General features: G+C 35.9%; 2 protein-coding genes across 3 annotated transcripts in view; one reads left to right on the forward strand and one right to left on the reverse strand.

Moving 5' to 3' along the window:
* COL4A6 (collagen type IV alpha 6 chain) overlaps nt 1–2,600 on the reverse strand; it is a gene marked incomplete at both ends in the record, with an annotated part of 329,278 nt that extends 326,678 nt beyond the window's left edge. Inside the window, 2 exons of the mRNA XM_080910167.1 lie at nt 2,342–2,393; nt 2,590–2,600. Of these exons, the coding sequence (XP_080766293.1) occupies nt 2,342–2,393; nt 2,590–2,600 (63 nt within the window). The remainder of the gene's footprint in view (nt 1–2,341; nt 2,394–2,589) is intronic.
* A 1,932-nt stretch (nt 2,601–4,532) lies between these two features.
* Nucleotides 4,533–25,407, forward strand: part of COL4A5 (collagen type IV alpha 5 chain) — a gene marked incomplete at both ends in the record, with an annotated part of 196,303 nt that continues 175,428 nt past the window's right edge. For both annotated transcript variants that reach the window (XM_080910484.1, XM_080910485.1), the window contains one exon: nt 4,533–4,613. In XM_080910484.1, the coding sequence (XP_080766610.1) occupies nt 4,533–4,613 (81 nt within the window). The remainder of the gene's footprint in view (nt 4,614–25,407) is intronic.

Genomic DNA, 25,407 nt, shown 5'->3' on the forward strand with positions numbered 1-25,407 from the left:
AGCAGTTGCCATCAAGAAACATAATGAGCAGCATTGTATAGGGGAAAAAAGTTTTTAGAGCATAGGTAGCCAGGGTGTGTGTGTGTGTGTGTGTGTGTGTGTTTTAATTTCTGCATGTTGCATCTAATCTACAGCAGACCTTTATGAACTTGGGCACTTAACTAAAGTATTCCTGGTGTTCTGCAATCCTAGGTTCTGTCTCACTAAGAAAAACCTTGCTGATATTTCACCTGAAAAACAATTGTAATGGATTTTAATGTTTAGTTTTCCATTTTTTATATTGACATACTTTGCGAATTCTTAAAAAGAAAATGCTCAAAAGCAAGTACAGAACCCTATCTTTAATCGCTTACCAATATTCCATTATTGGCACGTTAATTTTCAGAGCATGAAGATGCTTCCTCATAATGAAGTGTCACAGAGCTCTTATGGATGCGTGCATAAATCATTTGCATTGATATCACTCAAACAAAGTACTATGAATTCAAATGCCTACAACCATCTGAAAAGCAGAAAACAGCATAAATGCAGAGAGTAGACCTGAGTTGAGACTAGATGAGACACAGTGCAAGGACATTAAGAGAAAAATATCTCCTCAGTAATAGCTCTTCCGTGAAAGTATTTTGTGACTCACCTTTTTCTTTTTGTCATAAAAAGGAAAACTAACACTTTCCAACAGCAAAGATACTATGAACAAGTAAAGAAGACAGAATACAGCAGTTCTGGACTTACAGCAACAGTAAGTATTGTCAATGAACCTCAAGTTTCATTCCAGTCTTACCATAGTTAATGACAAGGTTACGTTGTAAAACAAAGGCAAAAGTATATAATCCCGATGTAGAAACCCACTTCCATGCTTAGAAAGACTGAGAACATTATTCTCTACTATAGAAAATGCAATGATACGCTATTCCAGAAGTACCTGTCCATTTACAATAATCAAATACTTTTCCTTAAAAGAAAAAAAAAAAAAAAAAAAAAAAAAAAAAAAAAAAAAAAAACAACCAACCAACCAAACAAACAAAACCTGTCAGAAATTAAAAATAAAACGAACTGGATGTCTTGTACATTAAAAAACCAGAAAACAAACAAACAAACAAAAACAGCACAAGACTCCTGGATAACATGAAATCAAAGGCTGGCATTTTTTAATAAATGTAGTATAAACTCCTGAGGAAACTCACTTCTAAGCTTATATACTGGAAGAATGGAGTAAAAACAATGAACAAGAATCTAAGATCAATATTTCTTTGTACAAAGATTAACAGAAACACATTTAAATGCTGATATTCAGACGTAGAGACACAAAATTGTAGAATTCAATCTTTCAGTATTTTTCTTTCCTTCTAAAAATCTTTGAACCTCACTGATATTTCACTGATGTCATGTTAGGACAAAGTGTGCAGGTGATCTTATTGACTGAAATAAGCATGGCCCTATAATTGTATTGAAAACACAAGAGCCAATCGGTTAATTACAGTTCACAAGATCAAAAAATCCAAAAATGTGTATTTACTGTTTGTATTGTAAGTGACTTGGACTTTAACAAAGAGGTTGTTTTTGAAACAATGTATTATTTGAGTATGTCAGCTTAAGTTTATTTTTGCCAGCATAACTAAGTAGCTCAACTGGAAAACGAGCATATCTGATCATTTAGTCACTTCGCCTTTAGGAAATTATTCTATTAATCGCATTGGATGCTTCTCTACTTTCTGGGATCCATTAAACTTCTCTTGACCCGAATTCCTTTCCCTGGAGGCTCTCTATAAGTACGTGGACGATAACTAAGCAGTCCACCAAAAAAAAAAAAAGGGGGGGGGTAAGTTTTAGAAAAATTTTTTGATGTAAGCATTTAACTTTTTGATGGATGGAAGGACCTACAAGCAAATATGAACTTTAATTTCCATCTTATTGCTGTCACGTTCAAGTCTCAGTCCTTTGTGCTCTCTTTCCACTTTAAAACTTAGGCGTCATTCCACCTTCTTATAGTCAGGGAAAGCTGTTCCTTCAGCTTTGCAGCTCTGCCTATCAGTGCAAAAGAAGGTATCAGAGGACAGTTATCTGAAGTTGTCCTGAAGACATTGATAAATGTGTGCATCTTGCATTGTGTTCCTCTAATTTTTGTTTTCTAAACCTATACGGATGTTGTAAGACAAGAAAATTGCTGAATCCCGAGAGCATTAGGTTGACACTAGAGCATTAAGCTAACATACTTGCTATTCCTCACCAAGAATCCTATTAACTCCTATTAGAAAGGCTCCATTTGGTGCAACCCTCTGTTACCCCCCAACAGAAACACATGAGGAAGAGGGGGAAAGTGGTGGGTCTTTTGAAGCCTTACCGCTTCTGCCAGTTCTTTGGTCAGGCATAAGGAAACCAGGAACAGCCACAATCTGAAAGGAGAGGAAGGGTGAGAAACATGGAATCTCTGGACTACAGGGTCCTGAGTGAGCAAGTGGTCCCCCAGGGCTCCCTTTTGATGCCTACTCCCATTTTCTCCGCAGTTACAGAAGTGCAAGTATAGTCCTAGCTTGGGAAAGCAGCCCAAAGTTGGAAAGAGGAAGGGGATTCTGAGCAGCAACAGCTCACCCAGGGTGCATGCTTGTGGCTGCTCCGGAGCTGGGTCCCAGGAGACTGCTAAGCGGCTCCGCGGCGCGGGCTCATCTGGGCTCCGTTGATGCTTGGCAGTTTGTTCCTTACTCAGAACAGTGTAAGGGGGGCAAAGTGGCTTGATTTAAAAGAAACTAAAATCAGCTGCTCGAAAAAAGTTCCCCCAAAGGAAAACCCACTCAGTGGTGCCCGCCACAACTTCTAGTACTCAGGAGATAGTTCCATGCGCCTAGGGAGGGAGAAATGGAGGGGAACGGGGCGGGGCTGTCTGCTGTCAATCACCTCCCTCTACCTTGGGAAGCTGCTTTACTTTCTCAATTTCGAGCACCTCTGCACATAACAGTTCCAAAGCTTCATGCCCAGGTCTCTAGACCTATACACCAAAATCTGGGCAAGTAGACATTACACATTTCCATAAAATAACACTTGAATAGAGCTGGGTATACTACTATTATATAGGCAGATAGCCCTGAAAGAGTACTTGCCCAAGGGCCCCAAGACACAGACTCTTATTCTAACTTTCTGATTGTTCACTAAGTTTTGGGAAAGTGAGGAAGGCTCTCTGGAGTTGTAAGCTTATAATTTCTAAACCCACTAGAACTAAGGATTTGTCCTTAAATATGAGTTCAAAATATTTTTTTAAAATGTAATTAAACCCAGGGACTGAGGATAGAAATGTTCTGAAGAATTCTTTAGCAAATCCTCAAAAGACACTCCAAGGAGTCCACATAATGTATAATTTTGGCCTTATGGTTCTTAAAGTTCCTATAAGAGTTATCAAAGCATGCCGAGTTCATCTTGGAAACACCAATTTAACCACTATTGAATCCATATAGACATTTTAAATGAGATGTCTGTGGTCATTGTAAGAAATTATGCTAACGTTATTTCATATTCTGCCAAAGGTCCTTCTGAAACAAAATCATAACTGTCACTACCTTTTATGTTAGCTGGATATAAGTGATAAATATAAATTATGGCACTCACTGAATGTAAAAAAAAACAACTCAGTTACAATAACATTTAACAATATAAAATTGTTAACCTGCTTAATGCATCCTATACGACATGTGTTGTAACATGTATTAAGTATTCACAAATTTATATGTTCATTTTCTTACTTTATTTATATATGTATATATAATAGTTTTTTCATCTTCTGCTTGTATATAGAAACTGTGTCCTATTAACACTTGAAAGGCAAAGGCCAGCAGCCCATGGAGCAGAAGCAAAAACTTTGTTTCTAATGATTAACAATAAAAACCACCACAACTCTGAAATCCATCCGCTAAAACAACAAAAAGTAGTCCCAGCTCAGGTCTGTTTGTTAATGGCCTTGATGCACACACATCAGAGGGAAAGCTGAACTGGCAGGAAAGAATACGCTAAGGAGAAGCTGCGAATGAGCAAGCGAGAAATCTTTTTGGTTGGATTTACTGTGTTCAGTCAACTCATCTTGAAGTTTCCCTCCCTCAAATAACTGAGCGTCACTCCCTCGCAGGTTGCCGGTGCAGTGGGAAGCACTGGCGGAGTGATACTCAAATTCCCCAGCGCCAGCGGGGAGGGGGCGGTGCAGGGAGGAGAGCGAGGAAAGTAGATTTGTAGGACGTGAGTGAGGAAAGTTTGCAAGTCCCAACAGAAGGCACAGTGCTCCCAAGAGACCGGCTTTGGGGAGGGGAAGGGGGAAGGAAGAACAGCTTCTTTCTTTTCTTGTTCTTGCTCTCCCTCTCTCTTCTTTTAATCTCTCCACTCTTATAAATCCCCCCCCCCCACTCCCAAGTGCACCAGCATAATCGGGGACACTCACTGTCCCTTTCTAGCTCTAGCTCTCTTCCCAATCACCCTTCAAGATTATGTCAATCGGTCTGAAGGGACCTGGGATTCCCTGCGGGTGCTGACGGAGCTGCGGGAGCCAGAGAAGAATGCGAGTGCTTGGATTGTGCCTGGCCGCCAGCTGGTGCTTACTGGCCCTGTGTCTGTGGGGGCAGCCCGCAGAGGCTGCGGTAAGTCCTCCCTCCCACCCCATCGCTGCTCGCTCCGACAGAAACCGCCGGAGCCTTTACCTTCCTTACTTCTTTGACCTTGGCCAGGGAACTCAAAATTGGCTTTTACTAGAAAGAAACATAATTCACAACGCTGGTCCGAAGGAATTGGTTTTTTTTTTTTTTTTTTTTTTTCCCAAGTGTTTAAAAACAGGGCCGCTTACTTCTCAGTAGCTACCCCTTCTGGGACAAGCATGGAAGCCTGGAATTGGCAGAGGGTGTGGGGAGGTACATTAATGGGTCACTGGGCTCTGGAGGATATTTAAAACTTTTCTTCCCCTCTGTCCCCCACCTAGGGTAGCTGTCTACCAGCTAGCCTTTTTTTTTTTCTTTTCTTTTCTTTTTTTTACTGCTTGTACCCAGCCCACACACTTTTTACACTTGGTTTATAGTTTAATATTTGGTCCCTCTAAAAGTGAACTATGGTCAGGGTGATAATAGCCTTAATGGAGTTCTTCTCTTGGTGTATGCTCTTTTCTTAAGCAACATGAAGCTACCCCCACCCCAGGTTTGTGAAAATCCAACCTGGTTTCTGATCTGTTGACATCACTCCTATACAAATGATAAAGTAACACACCAAGCAGGACAAAGTAAAGAAACAGAGCTTTCAGGAGTATTGCACACTTAAAAAAATGTTATAGATTTCTGTTTGCTCACATTTTATTTTTAAAACCCATGAAGGCACCTGAACAACTGGAGAATGTGCCTTTCATCCATTTAAAGGAAAAATAAGTCTCAGCTTTCAAATGGGAAAGAGCTTTGTGTGTGTGTGTGTGTGTGTGTGTGTGTGTGTGTGTGTTTGTGTGTGGATTGGAAGAGTGGGGGAGGCTGAACATGTGAAATGACAGAGCAAAAAGTTCCACTTGCTTTTAGGAATGTAGACTGGATACCACAGGGTGTTCCTGACAAGGGAATCTGGGTAGTCCCGACACCCACTCTACTTCTGGAGATAAGAGGTAAATGCTAAGGGACAAAGGGCTTTGCTGCAGAAAATGTTCTCCAGTTTGAAGTCCACCCTACTTAATTTCACACAAACTGTGACTAACTTAAGTGTGTGACAAATTATTTAAATATTATATTTGAGTAATCATAGTGGATGGTTAAAAGTACTTGACTATGACATCATAGCTTAGGCCTTCACACGGTTGAGTGCCTGTCAATCCTTTAGTTGCAGCTACAATATTACAAATATTCTGGGTCTATATCCTTCTGGACACAGCATACCTCAGATCACGTCACCCTCTGTATATCCTGGGAAAATTGTGTATACTGCTGGTACAAAAAGTAACTTTTATGTTATTTGTAATCACAGCAAAATTATGATGGAAAATCTGTGGAAAGCTTGCACATATCAAATGTTTTAGTTATGCATACCATCATTTTCTTCTCTCAAAGTTCATACATGACTTAATAATGTTCTTTTGGTGCAGAGCATTTTTAATGGAGTGCTGTTTTGACAGTCAGTATGGCTAAAGATGGTTAGAATAAATTATAATTGTGCTATAGAAAATAGTTCATTTGAAGCTCAGCTTAGTACCTATTGTTTCTAGCATTTGCCCCAGGGCAAAGGTTTTGTGGATGATCCCTGAAGCAGTCTTCCTTTTAATGATCTATCTAGTAATAAATGTGTACTAGATACCAATTATACAAGTGTGTATAACAGCACTGCATGCCAATTTAAATTAGTTTATATTAAAAAATGGGATTTTTTGATTGACAAAACTTACGTGCAAGCTTATTTCTTATATTCTTAAAGTGACAAGTGTTTCTGAAGTAATTGTTTTTTTTCCTCCTATACAGTTTTTAAAGGATATTTTAGTTCACACTTTCCTATGGTTAGAATTTTGTTCCTCTTTTAAATTCATGTGTTCGTTTTTCCTGCCTTACAAATATCTCAAAAATATGAATGGTATCTGCTAGGGATATTGGTCACCTTCTCCAGAGTGAAACTTGACTGTAGTTAGCTTAGTTTTTCACCGAGGTTGTCTAATATTGAGACTTTTATATCAGGAAGAACATTACTTCTTAATTTACTTTTTCATAGTTATGTGATTTCACTATCTCTGAACTCATACTAAATTTGAATATAAAAATGTGTGGAAGTTTTTTTTAAGGTAGAATGTTTATTAGGTAGAATACAATAACCCAGGTATTGAATGGAGAGCAGTAAGAAAACAAGGAAACTTTAGACTGGAAGAATTATTTTTAATGATGTAAAAATCATATTGTTAATGTTAAGGTGGCTATGGCCATACAAAATCTCTCAAAGAGATAAACTTGTATATTTAATAATATGTCTATAAATAATATGTACAATTATACTACTTCTAGCAACAAACATTTGTTAGTTGATTTTGGTTTTTTTCTGGAAGTTATAGTATTAATTTTACAATTTAAATCATACTGTGTACCTTGTGGCCATTTATAAGAACTTATCAAGATTAAAGGTAAAGCTTTAGGTCATGGATTTTTTCTATGAAATGTTCTATTGTATAGAAAAAATAACGTTTATCTTTGATTTCATTATTGCTTGTGTTTACATTATTCCGTGTTTATTATGTGCTAAGTACTATGCTCGTATAGTAAGGTAAAGTTTCATATTTAGTCCTTTATGTGATGCTAGAGATTGAACCCAGGGATTCAAGTGTGCTGCATTTACTCTGTGTTTTTTTTTTCCTTAAGAGACTATTAATGTATTGCATATATATGTATATTGCATACACACATATATTTACATACATATGTGTGTATTAAGAGCTACTTTATAGATGAGAAAACTATAAGACAGAGAGGTTAAACAAGTTGTTAAAAGTAAGTCATATAGGTAGTGAATTGTAGTGCTGAAAATTTTAAATTCAGAGTTTTCTCTTAAGTCTCTTGTACTGTCTTCTCTGCATGTAATTTATAGAATTACGCTGTGTTAACATATATCTGAATCTTTATTATATTTTTTAGACACAGTAGATGCAATGTTGATAATAATGGGGTTTACATCTCTTACTGATCTTTTTATGTTAATCAGCATACCATAGTGTAAATAGATGTATTTTTAAAGATTAATTTAATCTCTATGAAGAATGAGATAGTTTAAATGCAATTTAAAAGCAATCACAGGTTATATGATTTTATGTAATCTTAAAAAATGTTAGGTTCGCGAAACACCCACAAGTTGTGATAGATGATTTTCTTTGAACATAATTGCCCTGTGTTTTGTAAGCTTCCTCAGTAGTTTTAAGAATGTAGAAATGTCCAGAAACATGTCTGTTGTGATTAATAGGAAATGTAAATGTATTGGTGGTTCAGTCTTGTCAAAAATGATCATCTCACTTTTTTGATTTTCACTAACGTACCTACCCCTTCATATGTAACTTTTTTTCACTAAACTATCTGTCTTTAGATTACTGTTTTGTAGTTTTGATAATCAAATTCAGGACACTGCACACACTATCCAGACTTTACAATGTACCTCTATCCCTGGCTCTGTATCTGCAGTATGATGCATATATTTCTGTATGTATCCATCATGTTATTTTGTAAGAGTGCACACTTTTCTGTGTTTTTACTTGGCTGTTGCTGTTTGTGTATTAAAGACATGATACTCTTTTTAACCTTGAATTACCCTTGACAACTTGGTTAGAATAGTGTCTGCCAAATTTGTCCACTACAAAATCATTTTCTTCCCTTTATAAATAAGCTGATCGTATAAGATTATACTGGGTAATATTGGGAGACAGGCTAGAAAGCCAAATAATCTATTTCTTATGATAGTCTCTTCACAAATTCCAGCATCTGTTAATGCTTCTGGCATGAATGATTGTTGTAGTTAAATTTGCCAAAAGTGGATTCAATTTTCAAAAATTTTCTACACAAAAATAATTTAATTTTATCATAATACATTTTTACTGTTTTAAATTTATTGTGTATTTATTCAAAATGTGTAACATTAACAAAATGAATATTTGCTTTATTTTTATTTATAATTATTATTTTCTTACAAGTATTTACTGAAATGATTCTAAATATATACGGACCTGGAGTCTGTTCACAATTTTTTTATATTCTTTCATGTGTTTCTATCATGAGCATCTCCTCATTTACCAGCATCACAAAATGGTCATCTCTTTTAACTTTTTTAAAGATGTATTTATTTTATATATGTAAGTACACTGTATCTTCAGACACACCAGAAGAGAGCATCAAATCTCATTACAGATGGCTGTGAGCCACCATGTAATGGCTGGGACTTGAACTCAGGACCTTTGGAAGAGCAGTCAATGCTCCTTCCTAATCTTTGAACTATTTCTCTAGCCCCAGTCATGTTTTTTCCTTTTTCTAATTTAGGGATGAGCCAGGAATATATTCTTTTTACACAATAAAGGTATTTAAAAACCAAGATGTGGATCCTTGGCATTCTTGTTGTGATTGAACTGACCTTTCACACACCTTTTCAACAGACAGGCCTAGAAAATATACACTATCCTACTTTTATCTATAATTCTAACACACACACACACACACACACACACACACACACACACACACACACAGAGACAGACACACACACAACTGTAACCAATGTACCTAAATGGAACAGTCCATACATATCTGCTTCTAACATCAATCTATTAGAAGATTTCTATATTTTGAAAATTATAATTCATAACAATATCTGAAATTGTAGTCAAAGATAACTGAACAAACACACCTACTTGCTGTGTTAGGATTTTGTTTTCTGTTACCTCTTGTTTTAGAAGTTTTAGGGGGATGATAAGGGAGATGCTGAGGATTGAACCTAAAATCTTGAACATGCTGACCAAGTAAGTACTCCTACAATTAGCTACACCCTTACCCATAACTTGCTCTCTTCCATTCATTCTCTGAATGATTTTAAAGGCATACTATGATCTTTTCTGTGATTCAGTTTTCTTGCACGTTACTTTTTAAAGAATACTCTTTTCTTTTAAAACAATATTTATTTATTCTATGTAAGTACCTTGTAGCTGTCTTCAGGCACACCAGAAGAGGGCATCAGCTCTCATTACAGATGGTTGTGAGTCATCATGTGGTTGCTGGGAATTGAACTCAAGACCTCTGGAAGAGAAATCAATGCTCTTAACCACTGAGCCTTCTTGCCAGCTCAAAGCATACTCTTTTCATTGTATCACATACTTATAGTGCAGTATAGACATTTTGACTCTTTCTCTTGGTTATCAGCCTTTGCTCAATTCTAACATAATGAAATAATGTTACATTTTCAGCAGATGGTTATTCAGGAACTCCTAATAACAAAAGAGTTGCATTTATACTGTTCTATTTAGGTAATGTACCCACAACCCCACCCCCACACACACGCACGCGCGTGTGTGTGTGTGTGTGTGTGTGTGTGTGTGTGTGTGTGTTAGACAATTATCAACAAATTTAATACAATGCCCTACCTTAATGGAGTGCTTTCATTTCTCCATAATAATTACAGCATTTGCTGATTATAGCTGTCTTTGAACAAATATAATATTTATTTTTTCCTAGTCTAGTTTGCGTTTGATCATACAATCATTTTATTTTACAGAATTTTATCTGTTCTCTTTATTATATTACCATTATGTGGAGGCAATAATTATATGTTCCACATTTAAATGGGTTTTGTTGACTGTTTTGTCTATTACAAGTGATATTTGATTAATATTGGGAAATTATAAAATAATAAAAATATAGTGAAACAAAGAAAAATCTGACTACAATTCTACTACTTGTCTAGAAATACCTTCTAGTATCTTTTGGTGATTTGTTTTAATATACATAATTTTAAGAAAAGCTTATGTATGGGATCATACTTTGTGCAATTTAATTTTAGATTTAAGTACAAAATATTTATCTTAGAGTATGAAAATTCTACTTTACAAACCTTAATTTTAAGTAGCTTCTATAAATACAATTTATATTTATGCAAACCACAATTTACACATTTAACTTCTTATTTTCTTGTTAGACGTGATCTTTCTACATGGCCCAAGCTTCCTTCTAACTTGCAATTCTCCTGCTTCAGACTTCTAAGTGTTTGAATTGCACGCATGCACCCACCATTACGCCTTCCTACTTCAGTAAGATATTTTTCAAAATTCAATATTTTCCACTATTTTAATTAGTTATTCAATGAGCATTTCTTATTTTGAATTTTAATATCTAACTATTACTGCCTGTGTCCTGAGTAATTAATGTGTTAAACACTTTTGCTACTTTTTCTTTGAATCTTGAAGTAGACCCTAATAATCAGAAAGCATATCTACACATAATCTATGCCAATTTTTTTAGTGATTATATTTAAGGAGATAATGCTGTTTCCACTTTTAAAATTTACATTCTCTGAACACTAGGGGCAGCCAGGGAAACCCTAAAGAGAGAGGGGTCAAGGACACCAGAAGAACATGGCACACAGAATCAACTAACCTGAGCTCTTGTGGGCAGTCATGGAGCCTACATGGGTCTGTGCTAGGTCCTCTTTGTATACACACTTCGGTTGTTTAGCGTGGGGTTTTGTGAGATTTCCAAAAGTGGAAGTGGGGGGAGTGTCTCTGACTCTTTCACCTGCTCTTGGGACACTTTTCATTCTACTGCATTGTCTTCTTGAGCCTTGATATGAAGGTTTGTAATTTCTTATACCATATTAGGTTGATATCCCTGGGAGACCTGCTGATATTCTTTCTCTGAAGGGAAATAGGGAAAGGATGTATTGGAGGAGAGGGGGGAGTAGAGGTATGGGAAATTGCAGTCAGGATATACATATAACAATAATAATAAAAACAGCACAACAGAAAAATGTAATGTTTGCCTTCAATTAATACATAAAATGTATACATAAATATACTGCTGTGTAGGGTTTTAAAATGTCTATTCAGTTTTCCTATGTACTTTCTACGACCTCTGGAACTTACTTTTTAATTAGCAAATTCTATGATTTCATCTTATTTAAAAACTGTGTGGGGGAGATTTTTAGTATTTGTCTTTCTGTGTCTTCCTTTTCACATAACATAACAAATTACATTTCTCCCTATGTTGTTGTAAGGACTTGTGTTTGTTCTTTTATATGACTAGATATTATTCAATGTATATGTGTATTGCTACTCTTTTTCTTCGGCTAGGGATGGACACTTAGGTTCATTGCATTCTGTATCATGAACCATGCTGCAGTAGATATCATATACAGATTTAATTTTCTTTTGTTATATACTTAGTGTTGAGACTGCTGAATCAGATAATAGATCTACTTTTAATAACTGAGGAATGCCCATACATTCCATAAGGACACTCTAACCAACAATGTTCCAACTGTTGCCTTTTTCTCTATATGATTGCAAGAACTAACTGGTCTCTCTCTCTCTCTCTCTCTCTCTCTCTCTCTCTCTCTCTCTCTCTCTCTCTCTCTCTCTCTCTCTGTGTGTGTGTGTGTGTGTCCATGTGTCCATGAACATGCATGCAGAGCTCAAAGGAGGACACTGTGTGCCTTCTTTATTATCTCCACTTATTTTTGAGACAGTGTCTCTTGCTGAACCTGATGTTCAACTTTTGGGTAAGGCTAGCCACTGAGTTTTTTGCATCCTCCTGATTACATTTCTTAATTTGTAAGTTATAGGTGTACAAAGTCATTCTTGGCATTACATGGGTACTTAGGATCCAAAACAGGGTCCCTGAGCTTTCATAGCAAGCACTCATATCCTCTATGTCATATCCTAGCCCCCCTTTGTTTCTTTAAGACAGTATCTCATTCTGTAAACCACGCTGACCTCAAGATCATGCCATTCTTTCTTTTTGGTCTTTCAAGTTCTGGGATTACAAATACGCTCAGTTTTTATCTAGGTTAATTGATAATTGAGTGTGTTCTATTGAATTTTAGATCTCACTAAATATTCTAAATATTAACCACTTGTGTGATATATCCATGCCAAATATCTTGTCTCATTCTTTACACTATCTATTTATTCTCATGACCCTTTCATTTCCATACCTGAAGATTTTGGCTGATATAATGCATAATTTCTCCTTAGGGGTGTGTGTGTGTGTGTGTGTGTTTATATGAGTTACACAGAATTTAACTAACTGTAAAGGTAAGGTAGTTAATGTGATTAGGAAAATGTTTAAGGCATTCTACCTCTATAATCTGATCATGAGACTATTCCTCATGGTATTAATGTTAAAACAGGAATCAAATTATATCAAAAAAGCAAGAGATGTTTCGGTGGTTAGGCTGTTAATTTCTTGCAACTCCCCATAATTCCAGCTCCAGGAACACAGTACCTTCTGTTTACCATTTTCCATTACATAATTTCCCCCTTTAATCGATCATCTGACTTGTATCATTATTTAACAACATTTTTAAAAAAACTATCTAGGGTATTTATCCACAAAGACCTAGATTTTAATTTTGCAAACTATACATTACCTCAATTTTCTTCCTTAAGTGAAAAATAGAGCCTGCCCATTTTGAATGACAGTTCTTGTACCTATAACAAGGCTATTAAAGATCTCAGTTTACAGTCTACCTCCTCTAGAGAAGTTTTGTGATGCATCTGGATTGTAAAGCCTTTCTATCCCCCCTAACCCTTCTCACCACTCCTACACCATAAAAACTTAAGTGGCTGTGGATTTGCCTATTCCTTTTCCTCTCTTTCATCTTACCTTCTGAGGTACTCCAAAAGCTTCACTCTGTTCATCTGTTATCTTTGGGGCAGTAACACTGGAAAATTAAACAAGTGGCTCTCTATCCATTTTGTACCATTCCTACTTGGCTTTCTCTCTGTGTTTTCCCAAATACATAAATGGCTTCATTGCTTGCTTGCCAACTTTGTAGCTTCTACAATTAAAATGTATTCCTTTGCGAAGTCACAAACTGTTATGTAATTACTTCTCCAGGTGGCATTTAAATAGGTGAACTTTAAATGTATGAATGATAGGTATCTGCTCTTGCCAAATTACTTTTCAAAATGATTTTCCCAATAAACTTATACCCTATGAGATGATCTTAAGATTTTTTTTCTTATCTAATACAGGGACTATGGAGTTCATGCTCAATTTACAGCCATTTGGTTGGCTGACTTGGCCCCATCATCTAATGATTTTCTTTTAAAAATATAATCATTCTATCATTTCATCCCCTTATTGAACACAGAAAACAGATTGAAAGTCATTTTGCAAAATAAATTTGTTTTAGTTAACATTATAAATGAACCACCCAGCCACTTGGTTAAATCTTTATTATAAAATTAGATTTTTTTAAAGAGAAGCAAATCTCCAGGGGTACTGGAGAGACATCTTTACTGTGATGTCTGTCACATAGGCTCCTTTCATTTTAAGAATCCAGATTCTCATTTTATGCATCAGTGCTTGAGTATATTTACCTTCATAATCTGTGCAGGTCCAATTGTCCTTTATGCCTTCAGCAGCTTCTGCTGGCCTTTTAACCAAAAGGCAGGATGGCGCCTGCCACTCTGTTGAAATAGGACTCTTGAATCCCATGCTGTTTGCTAATGGAAGACAACCAAAGGCAAATTCTACAAATGAAGCAGGTTTCTCCTATAATTAACTCTTTAATTCTTTGTTCAGCCACAAAAAACGAACAATTGGTTACAAATAGATATAGAAAGTAAAGCATCATTTATAAAGAAATAATAATCTATCTAATCAAATTTCAGTTTTCACAGTGAGTAATTAAGTAAGACTAAAAAATTAAATCAAAATATTTGAATATTCCTCCTACAGGTAGGAGAATAAGGTTTGATTCTAGGATTTCTTATAATGTATATAACATTTAGTGAGATATTTGGAGAAAAGTTGTCTTAAGAAGGAGAGACTAGGGGTTGGAGAGAAGGCTCAGTGGAAGCACTGGCTGCTCTTCCAGAGGTCCTGAGTTCAATTCCCAGCCACCACATGGTGCCTTATGACCATCAGTAATAGAATCTGATGCCTAATTCAGGAAGACATGACAGTGTACTCAATTTTATAAAACAAATAATTTATTTATAAAAAGGAGACACCACACAGATAGGTGGTGGTGAACAAGTTTAATCCCAACATTCAAGAGGTAGAGGCAGGTGCGCCTCTTGAGAGGCCAGCCTGGTCTATAGAGTAAGTTGTAGGACAGAAGTGACTACACAGAGAAACTCTGTCTCATTGATCACCCCCTAAAAAATTCTTGAGACATCACTGAAAGTTTATGATATATCCTGTATATTCTCTATTTCTAAGACTATTTATTTTTTTAAAGAAAGGGAGGTTCTCCTCACAGACTCACAATCTAATAAATGTAATATGATGCCCTTTTGAATGGAAGAAAGTTATATTGTTGCATTTATGTCGCATAAATAGCTTTCTGTTTTTGTGATTGAATGTTTAATTTTTGTGAATTTATTACCTCTTTTAAATAAGTCTTTTATAAGAAGTTACTAATTGTTTTCCTTTTATTTATATGACTATGTGGTATATGACTGTATCGTACACATGGTTGTTGGTGGGAAACAATTATTGGTCTCTCTGCAAGAGCAATACATGCTCATAACCACTGAAACATTTCTACAGCACTATAACTAAGCCTTTTAAATGCTACTAAGTTATAATGTTAATATGGTAGCGATATTTACTGTTTGATTGCTGTGAAAAGACACTGTGACCTAGGCAACTCATATAAAATAAAGCATTATATGGGGACTTCTTTACAATTTTACAGGGTTAATCTGTAAGTAAATGATCATCATGGTGGAAAGCAAATAGGTTTGGTGGTGTAACAATAGCTGAGGGTTCTACATTCTGATCCACAGCTAAGAGAGAGAGAGAGAGAGAGAGAGAGAGAGAGAGAGAGAGAGAGAGAGAGAGAGAGAGAGAGAGAGAGAGAGAGAGAGAGAGAGAGAATGTCTCTTATTTCTTCCCAGTTACACTTACTAGGGACCAATCATTTAAATATATTAGCCTGAGCCTGAGTGTTAGTTTTATTCAAACCATCACAATGGTACATAGTGACAGAAATCTTTAATCTAGTAATTTTAAGATGGCAAGACAGTCTAGAAACTACAACTTTTGTAATCTTGTGCTCAACAGAAAACAACTCAGTGATTATACAAGGAACACAAAGTGATGGGTGAAATATGATGCTAGTGCCTTTCAGGGGCAGCTGTGGAAGGGGTCTTTTTAGAAATGTGTCCCAGCTCACATCAGTTTAGTGATTAGAGAGCAGGGAATGGAACTGTGCAATCTTATTTATCTTGGTGGCACACAGCCAATAACAGACAAAAAATGGAAATATGAAGTTATGCTTATCTTTTTGCCATTTTCAATAGAATTGCCAAATCAAAGACTTTTTTTTGGTGCTGGGTATTGAAAGAAAAACAGTCTTTATTTATAAAACATAGCAAAGTACAATTGTTTAAGTTCTAGGTGAACAAACGTTTATGAAACCAGAATGTTTGACACAACATATAGATGGGTTTCTTATTTATAATTTGCTATTTGTAGCTGTTAAGTGCATGCATAGTTTGTCTGGGGAAATGTCTATTTGAAATGTGTCCAGAGGCATGACCTAAAAATCAATAGGTTAACTTATAGGAACTTTCAATATCAAAACTTTTTTTTCTTTTTTTGGATAATCTTTGTATTTATATTTCAGATGTTATCCCTCTTTCCCTAATCCTATCCTCCTCCCCCTCCCATTGCCTCCATGAAGGTGCTCCCTCTCCCAACCACTCTCTCCCACCTCAGCACCTTGGTGTTCCCCTACACTGGGAAAACCAGTTTTCGGTGGACCAAAATACTCTCCTTTCATTCATGCCAGAGAATGTCATCCTCTGTGCATATGCACCTGGAGCCATGGGTCTCTCTCCAGGAGAACTCATTGGTTGGTGTCTTAGTCTCTGGGAGCTGTGGTGGGTTTGGTTAGTTGATAATTTTGTTTTTTCCATGGGGTTGCAGACCCTTTCAGCTCCTTCAGTCTTTTCTCTAGCACCTTTACTGGGGTCCCCATGTTCAGTCCGATGGTTATCTACATGCATCCTCAACTGTATCAATATAGCTCTGGCAGAGCCTCTGAGGAGGCATCCATATCAGATTACTGCTAATAAGCACTACTTGGCATCAGCTATAGGGCTTTGGTTTGGTTGCTGCATATGGAGCTTTCCCCGGGTGAGGCAGCCTTTGGATGATCTTTTCTCTAATCCCTGCTCCTCTATTTGTCCCATTATTTCCTCCTATGAGTATTTTGCTTTCTCTTCTAAGAAGGACTGAGGCATCCACTTTCTTTCCTTCTATTTGAGCTTCATAAGGTCCCTGAATTGTTTCTTGGGTATTCAGAGCTTTTGGGGCTAGTATCCACTTACAAGTGGATGTGAGTTCTTTTGTGACTGGATTACCTCACTCAGGATGATAGCTTCAAGTTCCATCCATTTGCCTAGGAATTTCATGAAGTCATTGTTTCTAATAGCTGAGCACTACTCCATTGTGTAATTAAAACTTTTTAAACAAGGCATACAAAAAACTTTTTTTTTTGTATGCAAGACAAGTCCCTTCATACTAGAAAAGGAATCCACAACACAACTACCTAACAACTGCACCAAAACTCAACTTCATGAACCATTTTTCTACAAATGTTATAGTCATATCATCTCATGGATTTTATATTTATTTTACAGTAATTTTGTATGTATCTTTCCCCTTTTATTTATTCTTTTTTCATATATTATATTTATGTATATCTTATATGCACTGTATTAAATTTGCATCTGCATGTATTTGAATAGTATGAATAGTATTCATTTTTTACTTATCAATGCTTAGGAATAAGATAGCTTTATACCTATTGACCTATTTGATGTAGTTTTGATGAAATTAATTTTAACATATTTTACAGGGTTTTTATTATTATGTGCATGATTAAGTCAGCTGTGAATTGAGATAATTTTACCACCCCTTCCCCACAGACTAAACAATATGGGGATAGAACCTAGGATTTTATACAACCTAGGGAAAGTCTCAACCCTTAGCTTTCTTTATAATGTTCTTTTTTCACAAATGTTTCTCCCCTTTATTTTATTGTCCATAGTATGGCATTCACAATAAAGTTACCTTTCCTAAGGTTTAAAAATAATTTTTACACACTATCTAGAATTTTTATGGCAAAAAGACAAATGTAAAAGGAATTTTTGGAGCAAAATATGCCTTTATCATTAAGAAAATTATGGCATTATCTGCATTGTGTGAAGGTTAAAGGTTGATGTTGGGAGTCTTTTTTGATAGAACCCCATCTTGTTTTTTGACATTGAGTCTCTTATTGAGTATGAGACTCATCCATTTGCTAGACGGGTGGCCACTAAGACTATGGACATGCCTCTTTCCACATCACCAATGCTGAGGTTACAGGTTCATGTCATCTCATCAGGCCTGTGATTGACATGGATGCGGAGGACCCATGCATGTGCAGCACCAAGTCAGCCATCTCTCTATTCTTTGCTTTTACATCTTTTAACATAAATCCTTTTTATTTGTACAGTATTACAGCGAAATAGTATCATCCATGTGTGTGCATGCTTGTATGTATGTATGTATGTATGTATGTATGCATGGATGTATGTGTATATGAGTGTGTATCTATTTTTATTTACACACCCACTCATACGTATATTATGAGATTTCCTCAAGAACAGTGATCATGTTACAAACTTCTATACTTTGCATCATCTAGCAGACATCCATTAAATTAATGGAAAATAAAAACTTAACATTAATTACATTTCTCATACCCAAAGTATCATTTGTAGTGATAGGAAAGTGTTGTGTGGTGTGATATTTATAAAAAGAGAAGACAGGGATCATTCACATAGTTTTATTCTCTATATGTGCTGGCTGGTTTTGTGTCAACTTGATGCAAGCTGGAGTTATCACAGAGAAAGGAGCCTAAGTTGAGGAAATGCCTCCAGGAGATCCAGCTGTAAGGCATTTTCTCAACTAGTGATCAAGGAGGGAGGGCCCAGCCCATGTGGGTGGTGCCATCCCTGGGCTGGTAGACCTGGGTTCTATAAGAAAGCAGGCTGAGCAAGCCAGGGGAAGGAAGCCAGTAGGTGACATCCCTCCATGGTCTCTGCATCAGCTCCTGCCTCCTGACATGTTTGGGTTTCAGCCCTGACTTCCTTTGGTGATGAACAGCAATGTGGAAGTGTAAGCGGAATAAACCCTTTCCTCCCCAACTTGCTTCTTGGTCATGATGTTTGTGCAGGAATGAAAACCCTGACTAAGACTCTATAGTTTGTTTTAAAGAAAATTTCTCCTATTGGATATTATAGGTAATAAGTTAAGTTTCATATTTGGCTACTGTTAATTTTTCAGAAAAACACTATTTGCTTTAAGTTTCTTTTTTATACTTACCATCATCATAGTCGTCATAATCATTGTCATCATCATCATTACTTTACAATACATCCACCCCCCCAGTTTATTTTACTATGAGAGAAATATCTCCTAATATTTTTTTTTTAATTTTGACTTAGCTTTATTGGGTAATGCTTGAAAAATGTCCTATGTTAATATATTTTGGGTTAGTTGACGTTAACATAGCTTCATGAAACTTTCTATTTTCATGTATTTACCTTTGTTATCTTTTCTGAGTATTTTTCCTAGCTGGCTATAAATAAGTAAATTTGTTCAGGGTCCATACCAATGTTAATTTTTAGACTCTCTCCTTCTCTCTCTAAAATAAAACAGTCAATTCCTTTTACAAGAGATTTTAAAAATTGAGCGATATAGATTCCCCCAATTATAAGTTAAATCTTTACTTTGTCTTGTAAAAATTGATATCGCCCAACTGTCAATTTTCTTATTAGCAAAACATGCTTATTTTCTAAAAACACTTCATAAATTTTATAAAAAGAGAGGTAATATATTTCTCCCTTCAAGTTCTTAAAGTCAGGTGAATTATCAGGGTCAATGTTTTCTCCTTAGAAAGTACCCCCAAGTTCTAGGAATTTGGTTAATGGTAAAAAGATTCATTCTTAACATTAACTTCTCTCAATTCTATTTACTTGCTTATCTTTTATAGCCTATATAGGCATTCCATTTTTCTCCTCAGTTCTAGCAGACTTCTTTTTTGTTACAGTACAAACTCATTAGACCTTATCACTTTCTTCATGCCTTCATTTATGTCTACTGTATAATGGGAAAACCACAAAGACTAATGTTAGAAAATAACAAGTGATATCAAACTGAAAAGGTCACTCTTTTTTAGAGGCTGAATAAAAGGTTCATTCCCAGAGATTTAGATTTGTTATCCAGACTAATTGACTGCCATTTGTTGAATCTGTAGCATGACACTTTTTTCATTAAGAATGTTGTTTGTATACTCCACAATCCAGCGATAGGGAAAGCAGAGATGTAGTATTTTTTTAGATGTGTGAGTCATTATAATCTGAAATCAACAATCTACTGAAAAGCAATGGCAGGTTTAGATTTAAATTTAGGTATTACTGATTTTTTGAGATATTGTGAACATTATGCTACCCAGGTTGTATTTTAAAATCAGACCTCAGTTTAATTGGACAAGACTGAAAATTTTTAGTGGTAAAATTTTATTACAGACTGTACTCTTTATTAGCTTTGCTCACATGTCTACTTTTAAATATATGTCATATCTTCATACTGTTTAGAACGTATTTTTAAATTATAAGGGTGTTTAAACATCAATAATATTGCAAAGTATTAATGGAGAAAATAGTCTCTCTACAGAGATTCTTACAAAATAGGTTAATAATAGAAATATTCATTCCTTAAAACTGCAATGGGATTGCTTTTAGGTAAAATATTATGGCATTTAAAATTTTAGCTTTTTTTGTAAGTTTAGAAAGCCATCACACACACACACACACACACACACACACACACACACACACACACACACTCACCAGTCATAATCCAATAGTGAATTTTCTACATTATCTTGTATCTGAGTTGTTTTATTGTTGTTAGTATCATAATGAAGTCAATTCATAAAAGAAAGATTTAATTTGGGGCTTATGGTTCTCAAAACTTCATGACAGGTAACATGGCAGTAGATAGTCAGACATTGTTCAGAGGCTCTGAAGTACTAACTTAGAGCTTACATCTGATTCACAAGCATTAGGCAGGAAGACGGATTGGAAGGCCACAAAAACCACCCCACTGTAAGTGATGCACCTCCTAATCCTTCTCAAAGAATTCCACCAACTAGAGTACCAAGCATTCCAATGAGTCTGGGGGGAGGGCAACATTCTCATCCAAGCAACCACTTTCCACTCCCCATGTCTGTACACATATCATAATGCAAGATCTGTTTACAACAACATTAAAAGTTATACCTCATTATGCAACTTCTTTATGAAATATGAGACAAGATAGAAATCCAGGGAAAATATTGGATTCATGTAAGTGACAAGGAGTTCACTCCAGATTCTTGACTGAAGCCTCTTTCGATATGAACTGTTCTAGCTCAAGGAACACTTTCTGTGAATATTTCTTGCATAGAAACAATATTCCTTTTATATGAAGTTCTTTTATATTTTTAGTGTAACGCATATAAAGGGATTTATTCAATTTGGTCAAAGTGAGAAGAGGCACAGTGGACAAGTGACCACCCAAGTGGTCTTTAGCTACATGAAGATATTTTAAAGACTGTTAAATTAACACTGAAGCATGTTTAAAATCTAAGTTTGTATTATATTTTACATTTTCTAACCCAGGAATCTAATTAGAAATCTGTATTAAAATATCTATATTAAATTCCTTGTGAAACCTTTATGGGCCATGGTTTTATCTTAGGTCCAAAGATATGGTTGACTACTCATCCCTGAACAAGGTATTTTTTTCTATGCCCTTTCAGGGTTAGGGAAATACAGAAGAGGAAGTTGAAAGAATTTAAAGGCTGAAAAAACAGGGGAAAGGGATGCTGAAAAAATATCTTCTGGATGAGACATAAGAATTACAATCATAAACTCATAATGGCTTCAGATGCATACAGAACTGGAATGTCAATCTAGATAGACTTGCATGCCCTACCACTCACCTGGAAAAGAGATCCTGGGAAAGGGATAGTCACTGACTTCGGTTTTCCATCAAGTTTCAGTGGATAATCCAAATCCAGTAGTTATGCAAGCTGGTTTGGTTAAAGAAAATGGGTCACAAGAAAAAAAATAGGAATAAAAGAAGTCATGAGTTAGGAAAGGGAATGGTTGGAGGGGCAAGAGAGGGTGGGCTAAGGGAGGATGGAGGAAGAAAGTCCTTACAATGCATTATATACATACAAGTACATGTCAAAGAACTAACTAGATGAAAGGAGGGAGGGGGCAAAGTTTCTTAGCAGTCCTTTGAGAAACTAGAAAACCACCCAGATGGCATACAAGGCTGCTGCTATGACATTTAAAGCACAACTCTCTTAGTGAGAAGTTAGCAGCTTTGTTCTTGGATATGCTTTACTCTTTCCCTGAGAGACTTTACTTCTGTTTTCAAGAAATTTCAACATTGTATCATACTGGCCAGTAGTAACCCCAGTTGAGGTTCCTTCTGATAGCAGCTCTGGGGTGGATCTCTTGATGTAACACTGACTAAAGACATTTATTTAAAACGAAACAGAATACCAGGAATCATGGTTTATGCCTGTAATCCCAGGATTTTGCAGGCTGAGGCAGGAGGATTACCATGAATTTATGGCCAGCTTGTGTTATATAGCATATTCTATTCCAGCCTAAGCTTTGAAGGTTTTTTCTTAAAGAGTAGAAACATTTAAAAGATGACATGTACTAATAAAAAACTGATTCAAAGATTATCAGTCTTTTTTGCTATTATATGCCTTTTCTCTATTAATAGCTATTAATTTTACTATAAGATGTCATTGAATGTTGATTTTATTTGCTTGCTTGAATATTTATTGAACATTAAGAATTATTTGTTATTTCCATATTTTTGGATTTTTTTTGAAACAGAACTCACTCACTTGTATATTCTTGGCTGCCTGGAATTCACTCTGTAGACCAGTCTAGCCTCAAACTCAGAGATCTGCCTGCCTCTGCCTTTCAAGTGGTGGGATTAAAAGCATGCACCATGTAACCTGGCTTGCTTTAGGATTTAGACAGTGTATTCATTAATTTTATCCGGGATTGTTTTTATCACATCATCGTAACTAAAGGTAAAGAAGACTGGATGCACAACAATACACTATTTCTGACAAATGACAGCAGATTTCCAAAAGGAAAAATTTTAAACATTTTGTATTGAAAACATTTGTAATTTGTAAGAGTTATAGTAATTTTCTAGTAGACACTTGAAGAAGGTAGCTTAACAGATGTTAGGCTCTCTGCTTAATTCCACTCCCACACCCTCAATACAATATTTATTCAACGTGTTGAGCCATATTACCTCCTAAAACCCTTCCTCATCGCAGGTGTGACTCACCAAGGAAAACAAATTTTCAAAGCAAACAAACCTTGATGAATTTAGTTGGGAGGCAATTCTACAATAAAGCAGAAAAGGAGGGTTTTGTGGTGACTGTCCAGAGGGTGTATAAATGCAGTAGTGGCCTCGGCATGGCCTTTTAGAACACCACAGGACTTCCCTACAATAATTACTTCTTTAAAAATTAAAGGAGAGAGAAAAAGGCTTCGTGGATGGTAGACACTAAAAGACATTAATCTTTTTGTTTTCCTTTTCATTACACCCATTCTCTTAGTTACAGTAAGAATTTTTCAACACATGCTGGTTAAGGCTGTGAACAACAAATTTTTTTGAAAGGTTTGAACAAAGATCTCTATTGTCAAGAGGATGTAGATTTTTCTCATTGTGTCTTGAGGTATACAGGCACAAGCAGCTGGGAGAAATGAGAGCGGCATTCCATTAGACATGCCATGTCCATGCTCTTTGAGGATTCTGCACGACTCTTAGCCATTCCTTTGTCAGGTAGTCATAAGGGAGTGTGGGAGGTACATTTAGCTTTTCCACACTGCTGCCTTCATTTGTTTGATCACAGCAAGCTGTTAGGCTAGACTTTATTAGTGAAGCAGAGAGAGAATGCTCAGAAGCTGTCTTGGATACCAACGAATGAGTAAATGGAAGAACACTGCTCTGCCTTAGAGTTTTGGTGCTGTGCACTAGGCGGGAAATGTTTCTCACTCTGCACGGCTGTCCAAAATATATAAAATTGTTAGCTTTGAAGTTTCCAGGGCAGTGTAGTGTAGTGGTTCAGTTTAGGGCATTGATGTCACACTTGATTTTAGTTGTGTCTCCTCTTATTAGCGATGACACTATTATAATTAAAGTATATTAGTGCTTAATAGAGAGTTAATACTTCATAAATGAAATGATAACTGACTCCCCATGGGGTCTGTAATGCCTTCCTCAAATATAACTTAGATCAAATTATGCTTTTTGTGTGTAATATATATGAAAGTATTAGAATCAGTCTTAGGCCTAAATTATCTGACTGCCTTTCATTGTCTATGACACTTTACCATAGGTTGAAAAGATGGTGTTAAAACAAGTTTTTAGTTTCGCTCTATGAATATTTGTTAGCCACCTTGTCATTTGTATATTCATCTATATTTGATATATTTAAAAAACAGATGTACTTTTGAAAAGGTGGTAGTTTATTGGGAATGAAATAGTTCCAAAATAGAAATAGGCAAACAGGGAGATGGGAATAATTCTAAAGAGAAAATCAGAACTAACATGTTTATATGCAACTCCATGGAAGGAGAACTGTTGAAAGTATCTTCTTGTAATTTATTAGGAAACATTTGTAGGTTTTACATTACTAGATTACTTTTGGTTAAATTGAGTGAAAATAACAGGAAAGCCATGAATGTCTCTGTGCATATATGTTAAGTATGGTTGATTATACCATCTTACCTGAAGGCAATTTAAGTGAATTCTTTGAATATTTCAATAAATACAGCATGACATTTAGCAAATTTTAAGGAAACAAGTGAATAACTTAGCTATTCCAACAATGTTTTGCCTCCGCATTCCTTGGCACATACAAAGACCTCAATGAAGCATCCCTCATGGGAGTTGCCTGGGGACATCTTACAGGAAAAGCCCAGGTCTCAATTTAGACACCTCTTTTATTTTCTTTTTAAAGTCATTATTATTCGAGTATAATTTACATATGATAAAATACAGCAAGTTTTCGTAGAAATGTTAATAAATTTTTACAAACATGTTTACTCACATCAGAGTACTAACCAGTTTCAGCACTCTAAATGAAGTCACTTCGACTCCTATCTTTGCAAATCATGCTCTGTTCCTGTACACTGAGAAAATGTTGAACTGCTTTGTCACTATGAATATTTACATACAAGCCTCTTTGGGCATGCGGTTTTCATTTCTCTTGGATGAATGCAGTAGAATGAAATTGCTGGGCAATAGAAGTATATAATTAACCTTATAATTAACACTAGAAGTATTTGCTAAAGTGGTTGCATTATATTTCATTTCCACCAATGGTTCAAGGGCTTGCTTAATCAGCACCGGGGTCTTTCAGTGTCACATCATGTAGCCCTGCCTGGCCTGAAACTTGCTGAATAGACTAAGTTGGCCTTGAACTCACAGAGATCCACTTGGATCTGCCTCTCTAGTGTAGGGGTTAAAGGCACAGTCCACCTCAACCAGGTTTCAATGAGAATCTTTGACATTATAGCCATCTTGATAGTGGATAGGAAGTAATTATCTTGTTTTTTTCTTTTTATTATTGATTATTTTATTTATTTAC

The sequence above is a fragment of the Micromys minutus genome (genome assembly GCF_963924665.1).
Source record: "Micromys minutus genome assembly, chromosome: X".
Taxonomy (NCBI): domain Eukaryota; kingdom Metazoa; phylum Chordata; class Mammalia; order Rodentia; family Muridae; genus Micromys; species Micromys minutus.